A 24,309-nucleotide genomic window follows, 5' to 3' on the forward strand; every position below is an offset into this window, starting at 1 on the left:
ATAAAAGCCATAATTGCTTTTTCATTTTTACAGGCTGAAATAAGTCATCTAATTTAAATTTAATCTGCATTTGTTGTGGCACTCTCTTTTTAAAATAGACTTTTTTTTTTCTTAAACATTATATATGATATCATAGAATTTTCAATCTAGTGGTGATGAATGATTTCATTTGATTTTATATGAAACAAGTCTTGTTAAATGATTTCATTTGATTTTATATGAAACAAGTCTTGTTAAATGCAATGCTATCATATAATTAAAAAAAGTATATATAATATTTTGACAAAATATTTAGATACTCTTCCTTTCAACTCTCGACCCAAAAGTTTTGAATCTAAGAGTTATGGTTAGACTATAAGTAACCTTAGGAATTCATTTTGCTAAATTAAAATTAAAGTTACTATTAAATTAAGGTTAGAGGTTATGGGTTATTTCACTTTCATAAAACTTTACTAATAGACTAATAATAATAATTATAAAAAATAAAATCTTAGATACTTTTCTTATTACATTTATTACTTCTACTTCTATTACAATATTAAAGCGGCAAGTATGACAAAAGTTGGATATAAATGGAGTGGCAATGAATGATTTCAATTGATTATGAATCAAGTCTTGTTAAATGCAATATTTCAACATAAAAAAAAAATGAAGTCAATATATAGGATTTTGACAAAATATTTAGATACTCTTCAATCTTCAACTCTCAATCCAAAAGTTTTGAATCTAAAACTCTAATACATTCAATTTAAACTTAATACTTTCAATCTAATGTCTTATGAATCAAATCTTGCTAAATGCAATATAAAAAATAAAATTGGTATACATGATTTTAAATTTTAAATTAGTACTTTTAAAAATTTTAAATTAGTACTTTTTTTTTGGGGGTACTTTCCTATCAAATAACTAAACAATATTTGATATGAGAATTGTATATGACCGCAGGTCACCGTCAAAAAATATTCCTCGCTTTTAAATGACGTGACACACATACAGGGCGGGAACATTACGGGTAAAAGCAGCGTTAACAGTTACACCGTTTCATTTTCAACGGAACGACGGTAGATGGAGCGATGGAAACTGGGGGCTATGTAAGGTTGAGTAAAGAAAAAGTCTTCTACTACAAACAACAATAATCACATTACTTGAAAGCGCACTGGCAACAAATTTGAACTTAAAATATTCGCAAAAGCAAAATGATAGTATCCACTCACCTTTAAATTCTGGAAGCTTCTTCTCCAAGAATGGAACCAATCATAGCTCTGATAATGTCCCCCTTAGCTACCGTTCGTCTGGTTGGCAGTCACATAGACAAGCTTAAGCCTCACGCTTTATCGTCCCGCCACAGCCCTCCCGCCACCGCTATTCTTTTAAAGTCCAAGGCGCGCCGTAGATTCGCCCCAAAACCGCGCATGCTTTAATCCACTCTGGTTCGGAGGCCTCGCTATTGGAGCAGGACATAAATACCGCCCCAAGTACAACATCCAAGGACTCGATCCTGAGACGTCGAGGAAGAGGTTAAAAAAGGCGATTTTTGTGAAAATGAGAGAAATTCTGCATATCCAGGGCGGGCAGTGTGGTAACCAAATTGGAGCAAAGTTCTGGGAAGTGATATGCGATGAGCACGGTATCGATCCGACGGGGTCGTACAAAGGTGACTCCGATCTGCAGCTGGAGAGAATCAATGTGTATTACAATGAGGCGAGTGGAGGCCGATATGTGCCCAGAGCTGTGCTCATGGATCTCGAACCCGGAACCATGGACAGCGTTCGATCTGGCCCTTATGGTCAGATTTTCAGGCCCGATAACTTCGTCTTTGGCCAGACTGGAGCCGGAAATAACTGGGCCAAGGGCCACTACACTGAAGGCGCAGAGCTCATCGACTCTGTTCTGGATGTCGTCCGCAAGGAGGCCGAGAATTGCGATTGTCTTCAAGGTGAATTATCCTTCTCTGTAAAAGAATTCTTTTTTTTTTTAGAGCGGCTTTCCGTCGCATTGTCTTCAAGCAATTCCTCTTCCCTTTTTTTTTTGTTTAGTGTTTTGGGGTTTTTTTGGTTTAGGCCTCTGTTTTTTTACTTTTAGGCCTCTGTTTGTCTTCAGAGAAAATGAGCCACGCTAAACCTACCAAAAAGCAGATAGATCACCCTAGCATTACTATGGAGGTTGTACGTATGAGTTTAATGTTGGAGAAATTGGTCATGTTTGGACTGTAAAATAATCATTTACAAAATGGGTTAGTAGTTTAGTGGCAGATCAGTAAAATAATAAGAGAATTTAAGTTCAAACTTTAGAGAAATGAGTCATATTAAAAGAACCAGTTACAAAATGGGTTAGTAGTTTAATTTTTAATGTTTATTTAGTTTTATTTGTTTGCTCTTCTGATTTTCCATACAATGCGGTTTATTTATAAGAAATTTTTCTTTTCGTTGTTTTATCGGGATGCGTTCACCTTTAAAATCAGGCGTTTCTGAAATGGGCCTTAAGAGATACGGGGTTTGGGGAAACTTTCCCTACAGTCCAACCACCATCCACCGTTATGTATTTGAGCATGTTTATGGGAAGTTCTTAGGGGAGAGGGACCATTAGGTGATAGGGTACCAATACATGTTAAAGTACATAGACACTTTTAGTGGTGTCTTAAAAATGTCATGTCAATGCTTATCCCCAAAAAAGTACCTCTAAAATTTTAAAAAAAAATCAATGATGTGATGCTACGTTAATGCACAAGTAAACATGACTTAGTGCACACCTATGAATCTTATGACAATTTGGGACCATTTTGGACACCTTCACAAAAATGCATGTTGATGTGGCATCATATTTGACCGTATGGACTTGAAATTTTGTTTTTGAGTAGGGGACTTGACAAGTAAGCTCCACATATGATTTTGAGAAGCGTGAAGTTAGGGTGCACACGTTTTGGCTCCTCTCCCCTACCTTTAAGACGTTTAGAGGATTGCCAAGAATCCTTGACTAAGTGTTTTTTGTGCAAGATTACAAGAAGAATAAATTGTAATGTTCACAAGGTTAAATGTAGTCTAAAAGAGTTCGTTTGATTAAATCAATTTCTGTAATTCAATCTTTTTTCTATGCATTGTGATGATGAGTGCCCCAACTTTTCAACAGACCCCTTGCTGAATAATTATACTAGGAGCCATCTGTCAAGATATAAACATACTCATCCCTTCTATTCTTGAAGGCATCACACTCTAAAATGAAATGATATAATAAGTTTTAATTCTCTTTAGCTCTTTATCCCAAATATGCTTGTGAAACTTATCCATAACAAAAGCCTTTATCTCTTTATTGTTTGTGGGACACGTATTCAAGTAAATCCATAACAAAAGCTTTTATCTCTTTACTGTTCGTGGGTCACACATTCAAGCAAGTATTCCATTTACTAGGGGGAGAGCACTAGCTACAGCCTATGTTCCAATAACCATTCACCTTGCACACCCAACAACCCAATTGCTAACTTCAAAGAAACCAAAAAAACAAAAAAAAACTAAAAGCCCATTTATGAATTTCACATGTACCAATAGCCACTCATTTTTTAGCATTATGGGACCATAATTGGCCCATTTGTGCACCTTTATGGGTACCCATAGTGCATGACTATTGGGACATTTGTGCATAAATGTGTACTTTTTGACCTTTGCACGCATAATGGATCCCACAATGTGCATCATTACTACCCAGAAGCCAAAACAATAGCTATACACAATTAATTCGCATGCGAAAACAACAACAAAAAATTGTGAAAATCTAATGTACTCTTTAGAATCTGTGGGTGTGTAAAGTTAGCTATAATGACTAATGGTATGTCCTATTTGTTGCATCAAAGTCTTTTTTCTTTTGCATGATATGTAATTGAAAACAACCTTAGACCTTCTACCTTCTTCCATTTGTTCATTTCTTTTTAAAATCTTATGAGATGTACCATAGCAATTCTTAGGATGGGAGCAGCCCCAGTTTCACTCAGCATGATATTATAAAGAAACATACTTTTAATTTTTAATTTGTCTATAATCAAACATTTTTGAACTTACTCAATTTACTTCCCTTGTGAATTTGAAGTAGGTACAGCTGACCCACAATTCACACTCTAAATCAGTCAGAATTTTTTTCATAAATCCCATTCTAAATCTTTTTCAAATTTCAAAAATAAAAGTTTGTTATTGTAAAAAATAAAATGATAAAAATGTAAAAATAACATAATTTTGAAGACCTTAGTTTGTACGTTGTCTCTCAACTCCGCCAACATCCAGCCACCACTACTGTCACTCTGCAATACCCCTCTATCCCCAAATCTAAGTACCCTTGATCCCCGTGTCCCCAAAGCCCATTCGCCAGTCTTGGGAATCTGTGTAACATAAAAGATTTAAAGATCTTCTTTCTCCCTTATAATGATTCTTTGAGATTTCATTCAACGTCGTTTAAGAGTGGTTCATGAATCTCTTTCGTAATTTGTAAACGGGTTTTAAGTTTTTATGTTCAAAATGCTTCTTTTTTTTTTTCCGTTTTCTGTACAATGTAGTTTCTGAGCAGGGTCACAAGCTTTTTTAAATAAGTTTGGATGATTTTTTTTTTTCTCTTAATTTCTTTTATTACGATACTATTAGTTTTTTTGTTTTTATTTTTTAAGGGGATTTTTCTTAAAATGTAAATAAGTAGAATAATGTAATGAATCTCAACAAAATGAGTAAGAGCATATTTAAACCAGAAATTATTTTCAACTAGACAGCCACATGCAAGGTATTTTATTAGTCAAAATCATCCATGTGTTGAAGTTGATGCAAATTTTACTTTAAAAATTTGACCACCGTTTTTATCAATTGTATTCATAATCCTTTTAACTTAAAATAAATTTAAATTTTTTTATTATTTTTATTTTTCCATAGGAGCTTTAATTTTTTTTCGTTCTCTTTAACAGTAGGTTTTGGTTTTGTTTTTTTTTCTTTTAATGATCATTATCTGGTCTTTGCTTACAATTTAGTCCATGCGTAGGTTAAGTGATTCTCATTCATATTTTTGTGGCGGGTTTAGCCTGTCGTCTTTAACATTTCAACGGAAATTATTGTTTGCCTGGAGTATAGATTGATTTAACGATTATTCAAGCACTAATTTTTCTCCATGTGGCCAGGACCGAGTGTTTTGAGGATAACATGATTATCTACCTATTCCATTTCAAACATCTTCCCGTGCTGCGATTCTTCTCCTTATTGGTTCTCTCCATCCACTCTCGATGGTCTTGTCAGTCCTCATCCAGTCCCGTGTGGTCAATGTTTGGGGTTTTCACATTCCTTTCAATCAATCCATCAATCTATCACTAGCCCAAGATTTTTTTTTCCATGCACCACCGCATCTCCGTCTTTCAGCTCTTGTCAATAAATCTTGTTCGAGGAAACGCATGGAATATCCGCTTGTGAATTGGTACCACCATATTTCTCATCACAGTACTTTTAACCTGCATAATTTCTCTGAAATCTCCGCATTAAATTTCAAGTCCTCAATATCTGCCTTCATCCATTTCAGCATGATTTCTATCTTCTCCTCGCCCATGTGGTATTCTCCTTTCCGCTTCCTCTGCTCCCTATAGCCTCAATCAGTGTCTGTATCCTTAGAAGGGGGCTTCGGAACCAACAGCACCAGAAAAGTGTCCCTCAGCTCTTCATTTCCAATGAGCTGCCTCAAATTCTCCTTATATCATATGATTCTTAACATTATCATGAATATAAGCTTGGAAATATGTTTCTTTTATGTTATGATTTTCTGGTGCTCAATTTCACTTATGCGTTCAAGCTTTATTCTTGTCGTGTAAAGCTTTGTCTCATTAGTCAATGCAGCTGCTACGGGAGTTACGTTTTCTCTGTTTTTTTTGACCTTTTTCCCTTTCAAAATTTTACTCCGAGAATTCGCATTGATTGGTTTCAAGTTGCTATTGGATGAAATAGGACACATATAATCTTCTCAAATGCTGGTCTACGAAACTGGTGTCTATGGTTTTTTCTCTCGTCTGCTCATTTTACACGAGCAAATGCAGTTGTGTCATAACTTCTGTTTTTAGTATTTTACTGTAATTTGTTCATATGGGAGATGCAGCTGCTATGGGAGTTGTATTCTCTGTTTTGATCTTCTTTCCTCTATTAAATTTTACTCTGAGAATTTGCATTGACTGGTTTCAAGTACCTATTGAATGAATAAATTAGGTTTGATTTGATTTATTCACACTAAAGCTCCATCCTCGGTACATGCTATATGAAGATGAAGATATGCATGTTTAGAGTCGACGCAAATTTCTATTTTGTTTGCCTTCACCCTGCGTATGGGATTTAAGGTCTCTTCCCTTATCTGCTATTGCAATAATAAAACACATTTCGATTCTAAGCAACGTGCTTGTCTATCTCTCTTAAAAAAATAAAAGAATAATTGGACAATCTCAACTACAAAGGTATCATAGGGTGGAGTAATTACACAGCATGAATATGCTTCACATATATGGTTGAAGTTCTTTTCGACAATTTCAAAGAACTTGCACTGATCAATGTGTAATTTTGAAGGTTGGGTAACCTGCTTCTGCCAGGGCTGCCTCTTTCTAGATAAGCGAGAAATGGTAGGATGAATGTATCTTTATTACATGCTAGTCTATTAGCTCTTATTATTTTATTTTAATTTTGATTATTTGATGTCATGTCCCATACCTTTTAAATCGCTGAATCCTCTTGCTTTGATTTCTGTGTAAATGATGAACCTGCGAATGGTGGCTTTAAATTGGAGGGGGGTTTCTCAGTGCGTGAAAAATTATACTTGGGCTAAGTGTGGCATAAGTTTTGCCATGCTCTAGCTTTCTTTGCTTTCTTTCAGCAATAATGGCAATTGGGTGGCATTTTAATTTGATCGTTTTGGTACTATTTGGTGTTTGTCTATGGTGTATTTAAAATTTCGATCCCTAGTTTGAAATGTATCGAGGTGGTCACACACACTTGTTATATTGCGTTTGTGGTATCCGATGACTATTTGATTATCTTCTTGTATGATATACAGGATTTCAAGTTTGCCATTCATTGGGAGGAGGCACAGGATCAGGAATGGGCACTCTCTTGATCTCCAAAATTAGGGAGGAGTACCCAGATAGAATGATGCTAACTTTCTCTGTTTTTCCATCGCCTAAGGTATCAGACACAGTGGTGGAGCCTTACAATGCGACTCTTTCTGTTCATCAATTAGTAGAGAATGCAGACGAATGCATGGTCCTGGACAATGAAGCGCTTTATGATATTTGCTTCAGAACATTGAAGCTAACAACACCTACTTGTAAGTTCCTAATCATTTCTTCTAGTTATAATTTTTAGGGCCAGTAGACAGAAAATGCCATTTTTGCAATCAAGCAGAGGGCTTCTCCCATAATTCTTAACAATTGGTGTGATTGCCACCGCTAGGAGTGCATAGGTGTGCTGCAATTCTTTTTGAGCGTATTGGTTGTAATGTGTATCTGAAAAACCTATTGCTTGGGCGCTAAGAGGATCTGCAGACTCATTACTGTCGTTTTAGATATGGCTGCTTTGGATAGAAAGATACGCATGTACTGTTTGGTCTGTAATGGTATTATGTAGCATAAACCATAAATGTCAGAAAGGCTGGGGTTAGCATTTTCCATTTTTCTTCTTTATTAGACTTAGCAGCACAGGTTTTGTTTTTAAAAAATCTCTCCCTTGTGGACGGCTATTCATTCTGATATGCATTTCAATTGTCTGCAGTTGGAGATCTTAACCATTTGATATCTGCAACAATGAGCGGATGCACTTGCTGCCTTAGATTCCCAGGACAATTAAACTCTGATTTACGCAAACTTGCAGTCAACTTGATTCCTTTCCCTCGTTTACACTTTTTTATGGTGGGATTTGCTCCTTTGACATCTAGGGGATCTCAAGTTTACCGCTCTCTTACTGTGCCTGAACTTACCCAGCAAATGTGGGACGCCAAAAACATGATGTGTGCAGCTGACCCAAGACATGGGCGTTACCTCACAGCCTCTGCCATGTTTCGTGGACGCATGAGCACCAAAGAGGTAGACGAGCAAATGTTGAATGTTCAGAACAAGAACTCTTCTTATTTTGTGGAGTGGATACCAAACAATGTGAAATCCAGTGTCTGTGATATTCCTCCAAAGGGACTTAAGATGGCTTCTACTTTTATTGGAAATTCTACTTCAATTCAGGAAATGTTCAGGCGTGTTAGTGAACAATTCACTGCTATGTTTAGGAGAAAGGCCTTCTTGCATTGGTATACAGGGGAGGGCATGGATGAGATGGAGTTCACAGAGGCAGAGAGTAATATGAACGATTTGGTCTCAGAGTACCAGCAGTATCAAGATGCAACAGCTGATGATGAGGCTGAGTATGAAGAGGAAGAAGATGCAATGTAGGTCTTGCTTTGGTTTTGGCTTGGGTTTTTGTTGCATCCATCCTTTAATTATTATGCAAGGGTTGTCCAGAAGTCATGTTCACGACAGAAACTCACTTTTTTTTTGGTTGAGGGCCCGAAAGAGCTGTGCGATTGTGGTGGTTTTGATTTCTTTCCTGACCTGATTGCGTGTGCTATCTATTGTAATGTATTTGTATGACCTTACACTTCAAAAGCTTGATATAGATTTAAATAGTGCCTGATTTGTTGCTTATTGTGTTACCATCTTCTTTACATGTCTTTATGGTGATATTACAATCTACCACTTGTCATTCTTCATGGGGTCTAGATTTTAGTAGAGAGCAATGCAGTTTGCATATTTATTATATATGAATAATAGCTAATTTATCAAATCTGGTTCTGATTAAGTATAATGCATAGAAGCAATAAATGGCCAAAAAACAGAATGTGAATTAGTGCGTTTTTGCGTTTTTTTCAAATCAAATTGTTGATTTGGCGATTTCCCATGATCTTTGAGTGTGTAAACGAGTTAAAATTGCAGAAAAATTGTGATAAAAAATCTACCACTTGTCATTCTTCATGGGGTCTAGATTAGGAGAGAGCAATGCATTTTGCATATTTATTATATATGAATAATGGCTAATTTTTCCAAACTTGCTTCTGATTTAGTATAATGCATAGAAGTGAAAAAAAAAAAGGAGAGCAAATCAGTGCGTTTTTGCATTTTTCTCAAAAAAAATTGTTGAGTGAGTGATTTCCCACAACTTTTGGGCGTGTAAACGAGTTAAAATTGTAGAAAAATCCGCTGACTCGCCTGATTTACTGGTGTAATTTTTATCCTTTTCGGAAGCATTTTAAAACGTTTCTGCATGGCATATTTATCATTGCAAATGTAGCCTGCAGGGAGAAAAGCGACCTTAAGGTACACCTTGTTTAAGAGGGATGTGCAATATATTCTATTATTGACATGAAATCTAAAATATGGGATTTTTAATATTGAAGATGGAGCGTGCGTGAGTGCAGGTTTGAGCTAGGGCATCCGAGCCCTAGCCCATTGGGGGGGGGGGTTGTTTTATGCTTTCGTGGGGTGTGGTGGCTTTTGCAGAGGAGATCGGTGGTTGGTGGCGGGGAGGTTTGTGGTGTGGCATTGGGTTGAGAGCTGGAGCGGGGTGTGTAGGGTGTCAGGAGTTTGGTGGCAGCGGTGGGAGGAGCTCGTGGGGTGTGGAGGGCTGTGGCCGTTATCTCCCCGTAACAGAGTTGGGGAGGAGTGTTCGGTAGGTAGGGTTTTGGGGTGTGGGTTTTTATTTTATTTGTGTCTAATCCTTCTCCTTAGTAATGTCGACTGTTGGGGGAGAGGCCTTGGGGGACTCACCCGGTATGGATTTTCGAGGTGCGTTGGGTGCGAAATCCCCATCCCAAGGTATCAAGACCTTCTCTAATGATCTCTTTGTTTCAGATTCATGGTTCACTAGGGCAGGTTTGTCCAATGGCTCTCGGATTTCGAAGATTAATGGTTGTTTTGAGAGATGCAAAGAGCGGTCGAAATTGGTAATTCTGCCTGAGATGATTGTTGAAGATGTTGAATATTTCTCAAAGCACTTGCTATATTGCAAATTTTTGGGGATGAGGGTTTCTCTACAGTTTTTGGAGAATTGGGCTCAGAGGACTTGGGCCTCGGAAGGGGAAATGGATGTTATGTTGTTGGCAAACAATTACTTCATGGTCATTTTGAATTGCATGGATGATCACAATCGGGTCTTTGAGGGAGGCCCATATTTTTATAACCAGGTGGGCCTGTTCATCAAACCTTGGCATGCGAGATTTAACCCTTCGGAGGAGCTCCTAAATCGGGTCCCAGTGTGGGTTCGATTACCTCGTTTTTCGGTGGAATGTTGTCAAGAGGATGTGTTGCGAATGCTAACTACATTGCTTGGGAAGCCTGTTGGATCTTGAACGCAAACCTTGGGGAGAAAGGTAATGACTTTTGCTCGTTTTTGTGTTGAAATTGATCTTAGTAAGCTTTTGTTAGATGCTATAGATGTGTGTGGGCTCTTACTCTTGGGTCCAACAACTTGATTATGAGACTTTACCTTTCTGGTGTCGTCTATGTCATGAGTATTGTCATTTGCAGCGCAAGTGCCCTAGGTCTAAATCGGTTGAGCTTTAGCCTCAACAGTCGTCTCGTAACCTTGATGGGGTTGATAAAGGAAAAGCTTCCACGTCTGGTGTGGCTGTCGGTGTTGATGGTTTTGTCCCGGTTAAGACAAAGAATAGGAACCGAGGTCAAAAGAGGTCTTTGCAGGAGAGTTAGGAGGAGGACACCTTTAACAGATTTGAAGCCTTGGATGATCTTAGCCAGCAGGAGGTGAATCCAGGGATGATTCCTTTGGATCATAGTGCAACAGAGTTGATGGCTAATAGTGAGAACTTGGATGCTACCTAGGGTTTGCAGGAGGTTGGGAGTCATCAAATGGAGATGGATCAATAGGTAGTGGCTCAGATGGGACCCATCTCTAGTGTTGAAGTGAAGATGGTTGGTGGAGATGTTTCTCTTGCAGCACAAAAATTGGACTTTGCTGGGGTTAAAAGTAATAAGATCTCTTTACATCTGGGTCTTCTTCAGAAAGACATTAAAAAAAGATCAACAAAGAGATTTCGAAGGTTGGCAGAAAGAAGGACTTGGATAAGATCAAATTGATGGGGGAGAATTTGGTTGAGTCAGGGTCAGTAAAGACTCTGGATTCTCATTTTTCTAATCCCCCAAAATGATTGTGCTATCATGGAATGTGAGGGGCTTGAACAGTGGCCCTACACAAAAAGTTGTTCGGGAATTGAAAAGGAGTCATTCTCCCGATGTCCTTTTCTTGCAGGAAACTAAATTATCCGTGGAAAGTATGTTGGGTCTGGTGTCAAAGCTATGGGGGAGAGGCGAATGTCAGTGTATTGGGGCATTTGGCTCCTATGGAGGTGTGGCTTGTCTTTGGACTTTGGAACCCCTTGAGGATTCGTCCTATATGGTTGGTTTCTTCCAGATCATCTTTATCCGGGGTTGCCTCTAGTCTTGAGACTTGGGAATATATCTTTTTTACTAACATTTATGCCCCCACTAATCTTCAAGGTAAGCAAAATTTGTGGTCTCATATTACTTTTATGCGTGGGTTTTTTCTTTTCATCTATGGATTATGGTGGATGATTTCAATGCCATCTTAGAGTTGAGTGATAAGAAGGGTGGTGTTATGCTGTTGGAGCCTTCTTCCTTCCTTCTTCGGGATAGTATATCAACCTTTAATCTTGTTGACATCAAGCCCGGTAATGGTTTGTTCACTTTGAACAACAGGAGGATAGGGGAGTATTGGATTGCAGAGAGGCTGGATCGCTTCCTGGTTTCTAGTTTTTGGGTTGGTGGGAGATGGTCAACATGCTCTGAGATTTTTGATTGGAGAGGTTCAGACCACTGGCCCACCAAATTGGTGTCTTCTTCTGCTGGAGTCGCTCACATTCCTTCATTCAAATTCTAGCTTATGTGGTTGCGAGATTCTTCTTTGCAGGATCATGTTGCGAAGGGGTGGAAGAAAGGGAAGCCAACCTTTAACACTGCTATGTACACTTTTGCCAAGTAGTTGCAATTTGTTAAGTTTCATCTTAAACGGTGGAATCGTCAGTGTTTTGGTAATATTTTTCATGCTAAGACAATTGCTCAATTAGAGTTGAATGGCATTACCAGAGAGATAAGAGAGCATGGATTGTCAGAAGCCTTTCTTAGGGAGGAAGTTAGGGCAATCAAGGATTTAGAGGAGTGGGAGCTTAGGGAGGAAATCTATTGGAAACAGAGAGCTCATATTGATTGGCTTAAAGCGGGGGATAAAAATACTGCGTTCTTTTTCAATTCAGTGAAAGCAAGAAGACATGACAATTCCATCCCTTTTCTAGTTAATGATAGAGGTGAGCAGTGTTTTTCCTTGCAGGTGATTTCTAGGGAGTCTATGCAGTATTTCCAATCCCTTTTTAGTGAGGATTCTCGGGGGAATTGGAAGAGGAAAATCAGGTTCTTGCTTGTATTCCTTCTCTAGTTACTAGGGAGATGAATAAGCAACTTATGGGACCTATTTTGTTGGAGGAACTTGAGAGGATTGTTTTCCACATGAAGAAAGGGAAGACTCCTGGACCAGATGGGTTTCAGATTGAGTTCTATCAAGAATTTTGAGATATTATCAAATTGTACTTATTGGAGGTGGTCCAAGAATCCCAAAGGAATAAGCAGATGCTTTGGGCTTTGAATGCGACTTTCATTGCACTCATCCCCAAGTGTGATGGGGCTGACCGGTTAGGCCAGTTCCGCCCTATTTCTCTCTGTAATGTGATTTATAAGATTATTTCTAAGCTGATAGCGAAAAGGTTGAAGAATTGGCTTGGGGGTGTCATTTTTGAAGAGTAGAGTGGGTTTGTGGAGGGTTGTCAAATCTTGGATGGAGTGGTCATTGCTACTGAGACCATTCATTCTATGACAACTTTCAATGAAAAAGCCATGTTTATCAAGTTGGACATGGCAAAGGCTTATGATAGAGTCCGTTGGTCCTTTCTCTAGAAGATTCTTAGGGCCTTTGGTTTTTCTGATGAATGGATCCAATGGGTTAAGAGTTGTGTTTCGTCTACCTCATTCTCTATGCTAATTAATGGAGATCATACTGAGTTGTTTGGTGTGTCCAGGGGTCTTCGTTAGGGGGACCCTCTTTCCCATACTTATTCATTCTTCTGGCTGAGGGTCTGGGGAGATTGATTAAGTATAATGTGGGACTGGGTATTATTCATGGTTGGAGTTTGGGTAATGACATACCTCCTCAGTCCCATTTGCTGTTTGTGGATGATACGACCCTGATGGGACTAGCTAGGATCAGAGAAGCTATAAATCTACGTAAAGTCTTGGATGTCTATCTTGCTGCTTCTGGCTAGTTGATCAATGAGGATAAATCTCAATAAAGTCTTGGATGTCAACTCCTTGTCCCTTCTATCCAACCACTCCCCTTTAATGCTCTTTTCCTAGGTGAATGTGAGATCTCACATTCCTCTAAGCATCTCATCTTCCAAGGAATTTTTAATTCCTCCTTATTCCTCCAATCCCCATGAGCACCCCTTTTGAAGAATTTTTAATTATTCATTTTCCATTTTTCAAGGAATATCTTATCCCCTGTTCTTCTCATGGCACATTGGGAAGTCTTCCCAATGAACCTTGAGGAGTGTAGAGACAAGAAATGCATTTAAGGCATATCTCTTGGTCTCCACACCTCCTCTTGGGCCTTGTGTGGGCTCACAAGGAATCCTGACCCTCCATCTTGGGTCAATCCTAGCCCTCCATTCCTCCTCTCTCCCTATAAATTGAGGACTCCATCCCCTCATATCCGATCTCCAATTTTAGAAAATTCATGCTGCTAATTTGTGCTTAGGAAACCATCTTTGCATCCTTACCATGCCAAAGCTACTTCTCATCCATACTTAGCCATATGATCCTCCAATCCTTAATCCATCACATCCTTTTGTGCACAATGTTGGAGAACCAACCACATCAAGCAATCTAGGGGCAAATCAACATCACATTGGAGGCATTTGGGCGCACTTCGACTTCATCCAAGCTCCATCCGAGGGAGAAGGTAAAGGTTGTCAAGGTATAAGCATTGTCTTCATGTTTTCATGTGGTTTGATTCATATTTCATATTTTACTATGTTTTAGTGCTTTGTTTGCATCCTAACCATCTGGATTCACCTTGTTGCATTTTTACCATCTTCATTTTGGCACGCCCGGTGGGACCCACGTCCCTAAAACTAACATTTTTTTTGAGTTTTTTTGAGTTTGCAAGTCGCAGGTATCGGAACAGCGCGAGAGATTCGTGTTCAATGCGACAGACAGACCACTTCGGCGCGTGCGCATGCGCATCAATGTGAGCGCAGGTGCACCAGTGCGAGCAAAAACTTAAAATTCAAAAAAAAAAATTCTCGCTGTCATTTTTGAAATTTACTAATTCTGTTTATCTTTGCAGCGCATGCGCAAGCGTTTTAGCCCAAGGAAACTGCACCAACACGACCGTTTTCAAAATCTCGCCCTCTGCAATATTTTGATTTTAAATTTGAATTTTGAAATTTAACCACTAACCTTTTTCCCTGGTTTTAGTCTTTCAACGCGAGTGAATACGTTTCAGCGCGTGCGCAGGCGCTTCAACGCGATCGATCCAGAACAGCGTGATTGACAGGTATAAAATCGTGATTTCTGTTTGTGTTAATTGCTTTTTATTTGTTTAGGTTTCTGCTAACTGCGGCGTGTACGTAGGCGTTTTGGCGCCTGCGCAGGCGCTTCAACACAACTGACTGCATTTCAGCGCGTGCGCTATTTCTGCAGGCCAGTAACTATTGATTTTTTTTAATTTTTTTTTGTGTTGCAGCTTCTTCGATTGTCCAAGACTTGAGAAACACAAAAAACTACTAATCCAAATTGTTTTGCAGGTTGTCTAGGAGTTCCAACCAAATATTGTGTTTTTTCTTAACTAGGCACCTAGATCTAATTAGAGGATAAATGAACCATTGTATTTTGTGTTTTGTGAAAAGCATAAAGGTAGGAGAGTATGCTCTCGTCTAGCTAGACAATCAGAAATCTAGACCCTCCAAGTTTTTCATGTTTGTTGCATGCTTACCTTTAGCGGGCCTGCCCTCCCAACTTGCTCTTTGAGAAGGTAAGAGGGGAACGATCCAAGTGAGTACACCTGGACCTGGGTTCCCAACTCACTATAATAAATAGGCCATTGATGATAAAAGGTTCAATAGGTTGGGGCTATATGAGAGTTCACTCTCACATTGGGTGCTTAGTAGGATCCTAGAGATCTCAATTACGCTTGCGTGACTACCAAGTTTTTGGTGCTTCATTGGGCTATAGGCCTCAATTGCGCTTGCGCAACTGCGAAGGGTAGCTCCTAACAAGAAGACATATTAAACACCTTGTGCATAGTGGCCAAAAACCTTCTAGTCATTGGTGCAGGAGGTTGGACCTCCGAAGCCGCCCATATTTTTATGGCCCTTAGTAGAGACACAAAGTTCGCCATGAGGAGTTTTCATGGGAATTGATGCTTGGCTGCCCCAGAGAAGTGAGTGTCGTGGAGGGGATCCAGTGGGGTCAAGCATCTAAGTGTTTGCTCTGGGTAAGCGTAGCTGGGAAACCGATTGGGATCTAATGACTATTGTCCTTGCCAGCCTTAAGAATGTTGTACATGAGCATGAGTGTCTTTGAGCTAAAATTCATTTGATCATTGTGTTTGCTTTGCTTGATACTTGCTTGCCAAGAGTAGACTAAAAAACACATCATTATACTCAAACACTTTGCCAAAACATTTGTCTAAAAGCAAACAATCATCCAAGTCACATCCTAGTCATTATCCACACACAGTCCTAATTGCGTCAAAACTCCGTCCGTTTCATGTTTCATAAACCTAAGTTGTATAAGCATCCTAAGAAGTCAATCCACTGACCTATCAAGAAGAAGAAGCTCACACAAGCACAACTCATTAGACGTCAGAAATTTTGGTATACAAACCGCAAACTCTTGCTTAAACATAGGACATTCTTGCATCATTACCACGATTACGTCCATGGTCATAGCAATGAGTTTGACGCTAGTGATGAATTATGAGTTTGTGCCCTCCATCAAGGTTTAGGTTTGTCTTTTAACACCAACTATCGTCAAAATCAGGGTGGTCGTGTCCCTTCGTACAACTTGCCATCTGAACTAATCATCTATTGAGTCATGTTCATACCAAGGATAGCCTAGTCACCAAATTTCTTCTAATCATCACTTTCATCCCTCTTCAATCAATCATCCCAATCTTTTCCTAAGGGCTTAGCACATCAATCAATCACAAAATCAATCACCTTCAATTATCAAATCAATTCTGAAAACCCCAAATCAAATCATCCTTTAATCCAATTTAAACTCACATTAAGGTTGCATGCCTTGCGAAGTTTCATTTAGACCTCATCCTTAATCACTTGGCTTTTGTGCTTGAAGAAGAATCCTCCCCAAGTACCTTTGCCTTATCCTTTGAGTCAATCAAGACTCTTAACTTACGTCTTTGCTTTGCTTAGGGTCATTAGTCAACCCTTAGTGGAAGAAAGGATTTTAATCATCATTCCAAGGTCTAAATTCTACCCAACTTGGTCATTACCTTGCTTGTGGTTTCATCTCCCACCTGAGATCCTCATCCAAGGACTAAGGTGCCAATCCTAATCAAATCCGGGTCCTAATCCAAGGACCCTATCAATCAGCAAAAATCCATTTTCATCAAATTCAAATCCTAAAATCCAAGAGCCTTGCTAAGTCCTCTCATCAAAAATTTCCTCCTCCAATCTTTTCTAAGGTTATTCTTGTATGGTCACAACTCGATCTCAAAAGAAAAGATGGTCGAACAACAATATGGTATGCTAGAAATTAGTGTCCTATATGAAGATCCTACACAAAGTGTGCAACCTAGCACTCAAAATCAAACACAAAATCCTAATATGGTTGACCAAGATGAACTCTCTCCGAAAGTGCAAACTTCCTAGCAGACTCTTATAATCAAGAGATGTTGGAGAAATTTATCCAACACAATCCTACTGTGCTTCGAAAGACCCTCCTTGAAAATGGAGCTCAACTCCCACCTGATTTTGATAAATCCACTCTTGGTCAACAACCATAAGGAGACCTCGCTCCCATGCAGAATGCCGCACTTGTTATTCAAACTCAATCAATTGCGGCCCCGCCAAGCATTCAAACTCAATCAATAACACCCGCGACACCTCCCCCCGTGGTCTCCATTCCACATTCTTCCGCCTTACCATCTATACCACTATCAAATCCGATCTCATCTATTCTCCAACATGCCTCTATACCATCTTCTTCTACTCAACCATCTATTTCTATTCCACAAACCTCCATTCCCGTCAACAATGTCGCTAGGCTCATTCAAGCCACACTTAATCCTGTCACAATAGTTTGCAGGTCACAACCAACTCTCACTCAAGTCCCTGCGACGTCAGTCATCACATCTCACATCCCCGCTTCCTCATCATATCAATACATTAGTGGTGGTGCACCTTCCATGACTCATCCGATTCTAGGGGCGAACACAATCCATCATTTCCAAAATCCACAACAAAACCTCATCAAAGAAATTCAGGACATGAAAAACATCATCAAGGACATGAAAGAAGGGTCTAACAAAAGAAAACCTTACTCGTTTCAGGAATTTTGTCCTTGTCCTTATGACCTGTCTATATCAGTTGCACCCTACCCCCCAGGGTTTGAGATCCCTAAATTCACCAAGTATGAGGGCAAAGGGGACCCCCGCGACCATGTCCGGGAATTTCACATCCTATGCCAAGAGGTCTCCTATAGTATAGTGACCTATACCTTCGAAGGCTCTTCCCTAAGAGTCTCATGGGAGATGCCCTTGCATGGTTCTCGTCCTTACCACGAGGTTCCATTATCTCCTTCCCAGACTTGGCAGAGAAGTTTGTGGCTCACTATGCCTACAACATGGCTAATGATGTTTCCATGATGGACCCGTGTAACACAAAGCAAAGGCCCAGAGAGACTTTCGCTAACTTCTTGCAAAGATGGCGACACCTCATCAAGAAATTCCAATGGGACATGCTAGAACAACACCAAATTGAATTATTTCAAAAGAACCTGGTGCCCGAACTTTCAAGACCTCTGACATTTCAATGTATTAAATCTTTCCAAAACTTGACTGATAAGGGCCTAGCCCTCGAACGTGTCTTGTTAGAGGAAGGAACCTTGAAACACTACCAAAATCAACTCAAAATTCTTCCTCTTATCATAATTTTAAACCAAAATTCTTGTCCAAGAACAAGAACGTAGTCAATGATGGTGTAACTGATGCAAAACGGGTCCAGACCGTGGCCGCTCCTCCAAGACCCACCACCACCAATCATCAATTCAACAATCAAAATAATCAAAATCAATCCCAAAATCCTCACAACGATGTCTCAATCTAGGGGCGAGCACCCCGATCCAATAACAAGACTCCAAGAGACTTCACTCCTCTTGCTGAGCCTATTGAAGTGGTGTTCCAAAAGCTTGTTCAAGCAGGCGTAGTGGTTTTCTCGATCACTTGCCCGTTTGATCCCAATCAACGCAAACCTAAGTGATATAATGAGAATGAATATTGTGAGTATCACGGTATCAAGGGACATGATACACGAAAATGCATGAAGCTTAAAATCTACATACAAGATCTCATTGATAGGGGTGAAATTGAAGTAGCAAATGCAAAACCTGGTAACAACAATGACAAACTCAAAATGTACCAGGAATCCTTCCCGAAACATGATAAGGGAAAAGGATCATCATCTAACATGGTGAACTATGACTACACTAATCACATAACCGGATTTAACTCTTTAGTAGGTCACATTAAGCCTGCAGACAATCATGTCAATGTCGTAACTATCCAAGGAGTTAACCCTCCCCCTTCCCAAAGCAAACCTAACCCTGCTAGGATAGTCATTCAAGGTGCTACACCTTCCACCCCTACTCTCAGAATGACTGCAATGTAACCACTCGCAAAGGTAAAGTCACCGTCCAAGGAGCTCCCCCCCACCAAACCCTCCACCCATGTCTTCCACCCGCCGATATGACCTCCTCGACCTCCTTGACCTCCTTGACCAACTTGGGAAGACCCCCACACAGATCTCCATTCCAGAACTTCTCAAGACTTCCCCTGTCCATAAAGACATTTTGGAACAAGCCCTCCTTGAGTCTCGCATTCCTGATAATATCAATGCTACCCAATTCCAAGCTCTCATTGGAAACCTTGCTGCCCAACAACACCTTGCGTTCACTTCCAAAGATGCTCATGCAGATGAAGACCATAATAAACCTTTGCACATCGAAGCCCTTATTCAGAAGCACAATGTCAAACGTATCCTGATAGACGGTGGATCCAAACTCAATCTGTGTACATACAAGTAAATAAAACAATTGGGACTTTTTGAGGACCTGGTAGACACATCAGGAAGGATCACAATAAAAGCATATGATGATGAAGAAAGAGTTTCAAAGGGCATGATCACCTTACCTTTTCAAGTGGGCCCTATCACAATTGAAACCCCTTGCCAAGTACTAGATCTTGATCTCCCCTAGAACATCCTTCTCAATTGACCATGGATCCACTCCTTGCAAGTCGTACCCTCCACTTATCACCAATGCATCAAATTCCCCTTTAATGGAAGAGAGATCACTATCAAAGGTGATCCACAACCTTTCCAATATTGCAAACTCTTAGAGGGGAAACGTCCATATCATTGCCCACTAAATAGACCCTCGCCAACTCCTCCATCAGACACATCAAATGTTGCCTCCACCTCATCCCAACCAGACACACAAATCAAGATCCTGGATAATGGTTGTGGAGAATACAAATTGGAGGATGTATTATTAATAGGCAACCTCCCCCTATCTCCTAAGTCATTTTGTTAGGCCCAATATGGAAAGCTAATGTACTGAGAGGGGAGGAGTGAATCAGTACTCCAAAACTTTTCTTTTGTAATAACTTTACTGTTATACATAAACATGATAGTGCAGTAACATATAACAAAACTATAATCAACAGATAACATTCATACATGATTCACTCCATAACACATATATTTTGGTCATGCAGAAACTCTTGGTTAGAGAGAAAAACTGCGGCGGGGATGGCACCCACAACTTCACTACTGCAATAATAAAGAATGCTCGGTTAGAGCTACATTTAGCTATTTCTGATAGCTTACCTTGTTAGGAGTATTAAGATCAGTTAGATCTACCTTGCTAAGGGATTTTACAACACTATATGAGTGTAGCACCTGGTTAAAGGATTTACAATTTATAGACTTGGTTAGAGTCTTTTACCCTGTTAAAGGTTTCTCTTACAACTTCAAAATATTACAATAGAATCATTACAAATATCTGCAACTTTACATCTGAAATGCTGTAGCAGATTCTATGTGCTCAAAATAAGATTACCTTGCCTATAGCATACCTCGGTAACTCATAAAGTAACTCGGTAAACCCTTCTGTTTACTCTGTTCCTTGACTGTTCTCTGATAACCTTCTCGGTGACCTCCGTGTCTCTGTAACAGTCATAATACTCTGTGATTTCTCATGTATCACATAAGTCTTGCTTCATACACACATGCACACACATTTCTCACATTCACATCTCTCTTTTTAACCCTAAATTCATGCTGTATAAATAGACTTCTTATGTCGGTGATCCGATTCATTGCTTCGATCTTACAAACATGATTTCTCGAATAAATAACCATGCAAAATATTTCATTGGTTAGATGACCTCAAAATTATACAAAATCTGTATGTGCAATTTCCAATGTGATAACGGTTTTGTGTGCCTCGATTCTTGTAACATGTTTTCATATGTGTGTCCAGGTTCAATGAATCTGGTAACACGTTTAACTCGGTGAATATCAACTCGGTGTTTTATCTTTACCACTCGGTAGCCATGAAATAACACTCGGTAGACAGCTCGGTGTATACTGGGCTTCGTGACTGTTTTCCTTCTGTAACCGACTAGACTGTTCATACCAACTTCTCTATGTGTACCGACTGCATGATTTGGTAATACTAACCGACTAGAATATAGAATGACTTTGTATATAAAACTAATGGCAATTTGATAAGTAGTATCACATTTGGCAAACCAAAAGAGCTCAAAAAAGATCAAAAACCGGTCATACAATGCAAAGATACCACCTTCCAGCAATGGGGCCCACTTGATGAGGAGAGCCTCGACACAAATGTCTCTTCATGGCTGTATCGGGAAGACGATGAAGACCCATCAAAAATACCTAAAAAAATGTATCCAAAAGCATAAGCTATAGTCGAAAAAATGGGTTACAAAGGACACAACTTGGGACCAGAGGAGAAAGGAAGAAAAACACCCATAAATCCTATCTCCTACAAGTACAACATAGGCTTGGGGTACACCTCGGTGCCTAAGATTATTATCGCTGGTGCCCCTTCAAGTCCTTCTTTGGATATCGAAAGCTCTGACGAAGAGGAGTTCCATGAAATGCCTTATGAATACAAAAACGACATCTTCTTTGACACTCACGTCAATGCCATCACCCCCACAACCCCTCCCATTTCACACGAGCTACATCTTGTCCATCTTGAACTCATAGACTGGGGCCAACGAGACAAACCCACTTTAGATATTTGCGTCGATATTAATGCTCTCATTACTCTCCTGACTATGCGAAATTTGGAAGACTGCAACATAGTACATGATATTCAACTACATGAAAAGGGATACTTTGGTAGTCAGGTCAATGCCCTTAGCCACAAAAAATATAATAAAAGAAAAAAACATAATTCCCTAGGTGAAAACCTCCTTGAGGCACCTTTGGATGAACAAAAAGAAAAAACAAAAGGTGTATCCGAAAGTGAAAACCTGGAAAAGGCACTTGACGATGAGGGACTTGACCTCCCTACCATTGGTTATCTTCCACAAGATAGGTCAAATTTGCTAATAGAAGAAACAGACAATATCAACATGGGCACTGAAGACATTCCAAAAAACGTGCTCATTGCCAAGTCCCTCACAGAACAAGAGAAACAAGACTTCATCAGTTTCCTTACAGAGGTAAAAATCAATTTCGCATGGTCCTATGTCGATATGCCAGGTTTAGATCCTGACTTGGTGGTTCATAATCTCGCTGTTCGCCTAGATGCAAAACCTGTAAAACAGAAGTTGCGCAAAATGCATCCACATATTGCACTCCTGGTCAAGGCAGAACTCCAAAAGATGTTAGACACAGAATTCATCAAACCAATAGACTACGTTGAATGGGTATCCAACATTGTACCTATCGGCAATCCTGTTAGGGGCATCTGCATCTGCATTGATTTCCGAGATCTAAACAAGGCTTGTCCTAAAGATGATTTCCTGCTCCCCAACATATATATGATTGTGGACCTTACAACAGGACATGAGATGCTATCACTTATGGATGGATTTTCTGGATATAATCAAATCAAGATTGCAGACAAAGATCAACATAAAACTGTGTTCATAACACCATGGGGGACTTTCTGTTACCGGGTCATGCCTTTTGGCCTCAAAAATGCTGGAGCCACATATCAACATGCCATGACAACAATTTTTCATGACCTCTTGCATAAATTAATGGAGGACTATGTGGATGATCTGTTAGGCAAATCAAAGACAAGACAAGAACATATCCCTATCTTAAAGCAAATCTTTGAAAGATTGGAAAAATACAAATTGTGCCTGAATCCTAAGAAGTGTGTTTTTGGTGTGACATCGAGAAAACTACTAGGTTTCATTGTTTCTCGCAGAGGCATCGAGGTCGATCCTGCAAAGGTGAAAGCCATCATGGAAATGCCTCCACCGAAAACTCTCAGACAGCTGCGCAGCCTCTAGGGGAAACTCCAATCTGTTAGACATTTTATTTCACAACTGGCAGATAAGTGCCATCCATTTGCGTACCTATTGCGCAAAGACACAAAATTCAAATGGGATTGCTTGTGTCAAAAGGCCTTTGAAAAACTAAAAGAATATCTGGCGTCACCTCCAATGCTTATGCTGTTGGCATTTTACACTCTTATGAGAATAGTTGATGTTGTCATTGATGGCAACCAACTAGCAATCATCTGGAAACCAACCGGCAGTTACCGACACCGACATTAGACTTCTACATACCCCGACAGGCATTTCACCAACATCAACAATAATCCATACCGACACTCAGGCCGACATGGAATAAACTTTTATATATTGTTTTGAATTGTAATTATCTTTTGTAAAAGCCGACATGGTATATTATAAAAGACTCATATATGTATGAGATCTTTTAGATCATTTTTAAGAGAGTTAGATGGAAGAAAGTTGTAATGAGTAATAAGGCAATTTTGTATAAGGTGATATAGTTGATAACGAAGGTTTTGGTTATTGACTAAGCTTAAATTGGTACTGAACCTGGCATGAGAGATGTTGTTTTGAAGCAGTACATTGTATTGGATTTTGATAATCCATTTTCTAGTCAGTGTGACTCTTTATTGAGCAGTGTGCTCTAGGTAGTTGGCCTCCTTGCATGTGCCAGTGAGTAGTATTTATTCATTGGCCAGTGAGTAAATATTGTGGGTCACAAATCCCACTAAGGTTTTTCCTACACCGGGTTTCCTCGTTAAATATCTTGTGTTATGGTGTGTTTCTTATGCTGTCTCTGTTATTCTTATTTGCTGCATTAATTCTTATTTACCGGTACACTATTTTGGGATGCAAAGTTTTAAATAAGTATAAATATTCTGTTAACCGGTTACACACTGATTCACCCCCCTCTCAGTGTCTTTGGGACTGTCATTGATTCTAACATATGCCTCCTACTCCTGGAAAACCTCTTATTTTGTACATATGTGCTACCACAGTGGCATTGGGGGCATTGTTGGCACAAACAGACAATCAATGAAAGGAACATGCCATATATTACATCAGTCGGACACTAGTGGGGTATGAACTCAATTATACCCCAATTGAAAGAGCATGTCTGGCATTGGTGTTTAGTACACAAAAACTCCGACACTATATGCTGAACAACAAAACAAAACTGATTGCTAAAATTGACCCGCTTAAATATCTCTTGCCAAAAGTTGCCCTCACTGGCAGAACCACTAAATGGGTCATGCTGTTAAGCGAGTTTGACATTGAGTATGTAGACAGAAAAGCAATCAAAGGACAAGTCATCGTAGATCAGCTCGCTGATGCTCCACTGCCAGGTGACCATCCTATTCTCATAGAACTATTGGATGAATTCATTATGACT

At 39.5% G+C, this 24,309-nt stretch overlaps 1 protein-coding gene across 1 annotated transcript; it reads left to right on the plus strand.

The window, feature by feature from the left end:
- The first annotated feature begins 1,251 nt into the window (after nt 1–1,251).
- LOC131041186 (tubulin beta chain) lies at nt 1,252–8,677 on the plus strand. The gene is made up of 3 exons (XM_057974185.2): nt 1,252–1,936; nt 7,045–7,314; nt 7,758–8,677. The coding sequence occupies exons 1-3, from the start codon at nt 1,543–1,545 to the stop codon at nt 8,423–8,425; spliced, it is 1,332 nt and encodes a 443-aa protein (XP_057830168.1). The 5' UTR covers nt 1,252–1,542; the 3' UTR covers nt 8,426–8,677.
- The last annotated feature ends 15,632 nt before the right edge of the window (nt 8,678–24,309 follow it).

This window comes from Cryptomeria japonica, chromosome 11 (genome assembly GCF_030272615.1).
Source record: "Cryptomeria japonica chromosome 11, Sugi_1.0, whole genome shotgun sequence".
In the NCBI taxonomy this organism is placed as follows: Eukaryota; Viridiplantae; Streptophyta; class Pinopsida; order Cupressales; family Cupressaceae; genus Cryptomeria; species Cryptomeria japonica.

Coding starts and splice junctions, on each gene's coding strand:
- LOC131041186 (XM_057974185.2), top strand. CDS start 1,543: ATGAGAGAAATTCTGCATATCCAGGGCGGGCAGTGTGGTAACCAAATT. Junction 1,937..7,044: donor GAATTGCGATTGTCTTCAAG/GTGAATTATCCT, acceptor TATGATATACAG/GATTTCAAGTTTGCCATTCA. Junction 7,315..7,757: donor GAAGCTAACAACACCTACTT/GTAAGTTCCTAA, acceptor AATTGTCTGCAG/TTGGAGATCTTAACCATTTG.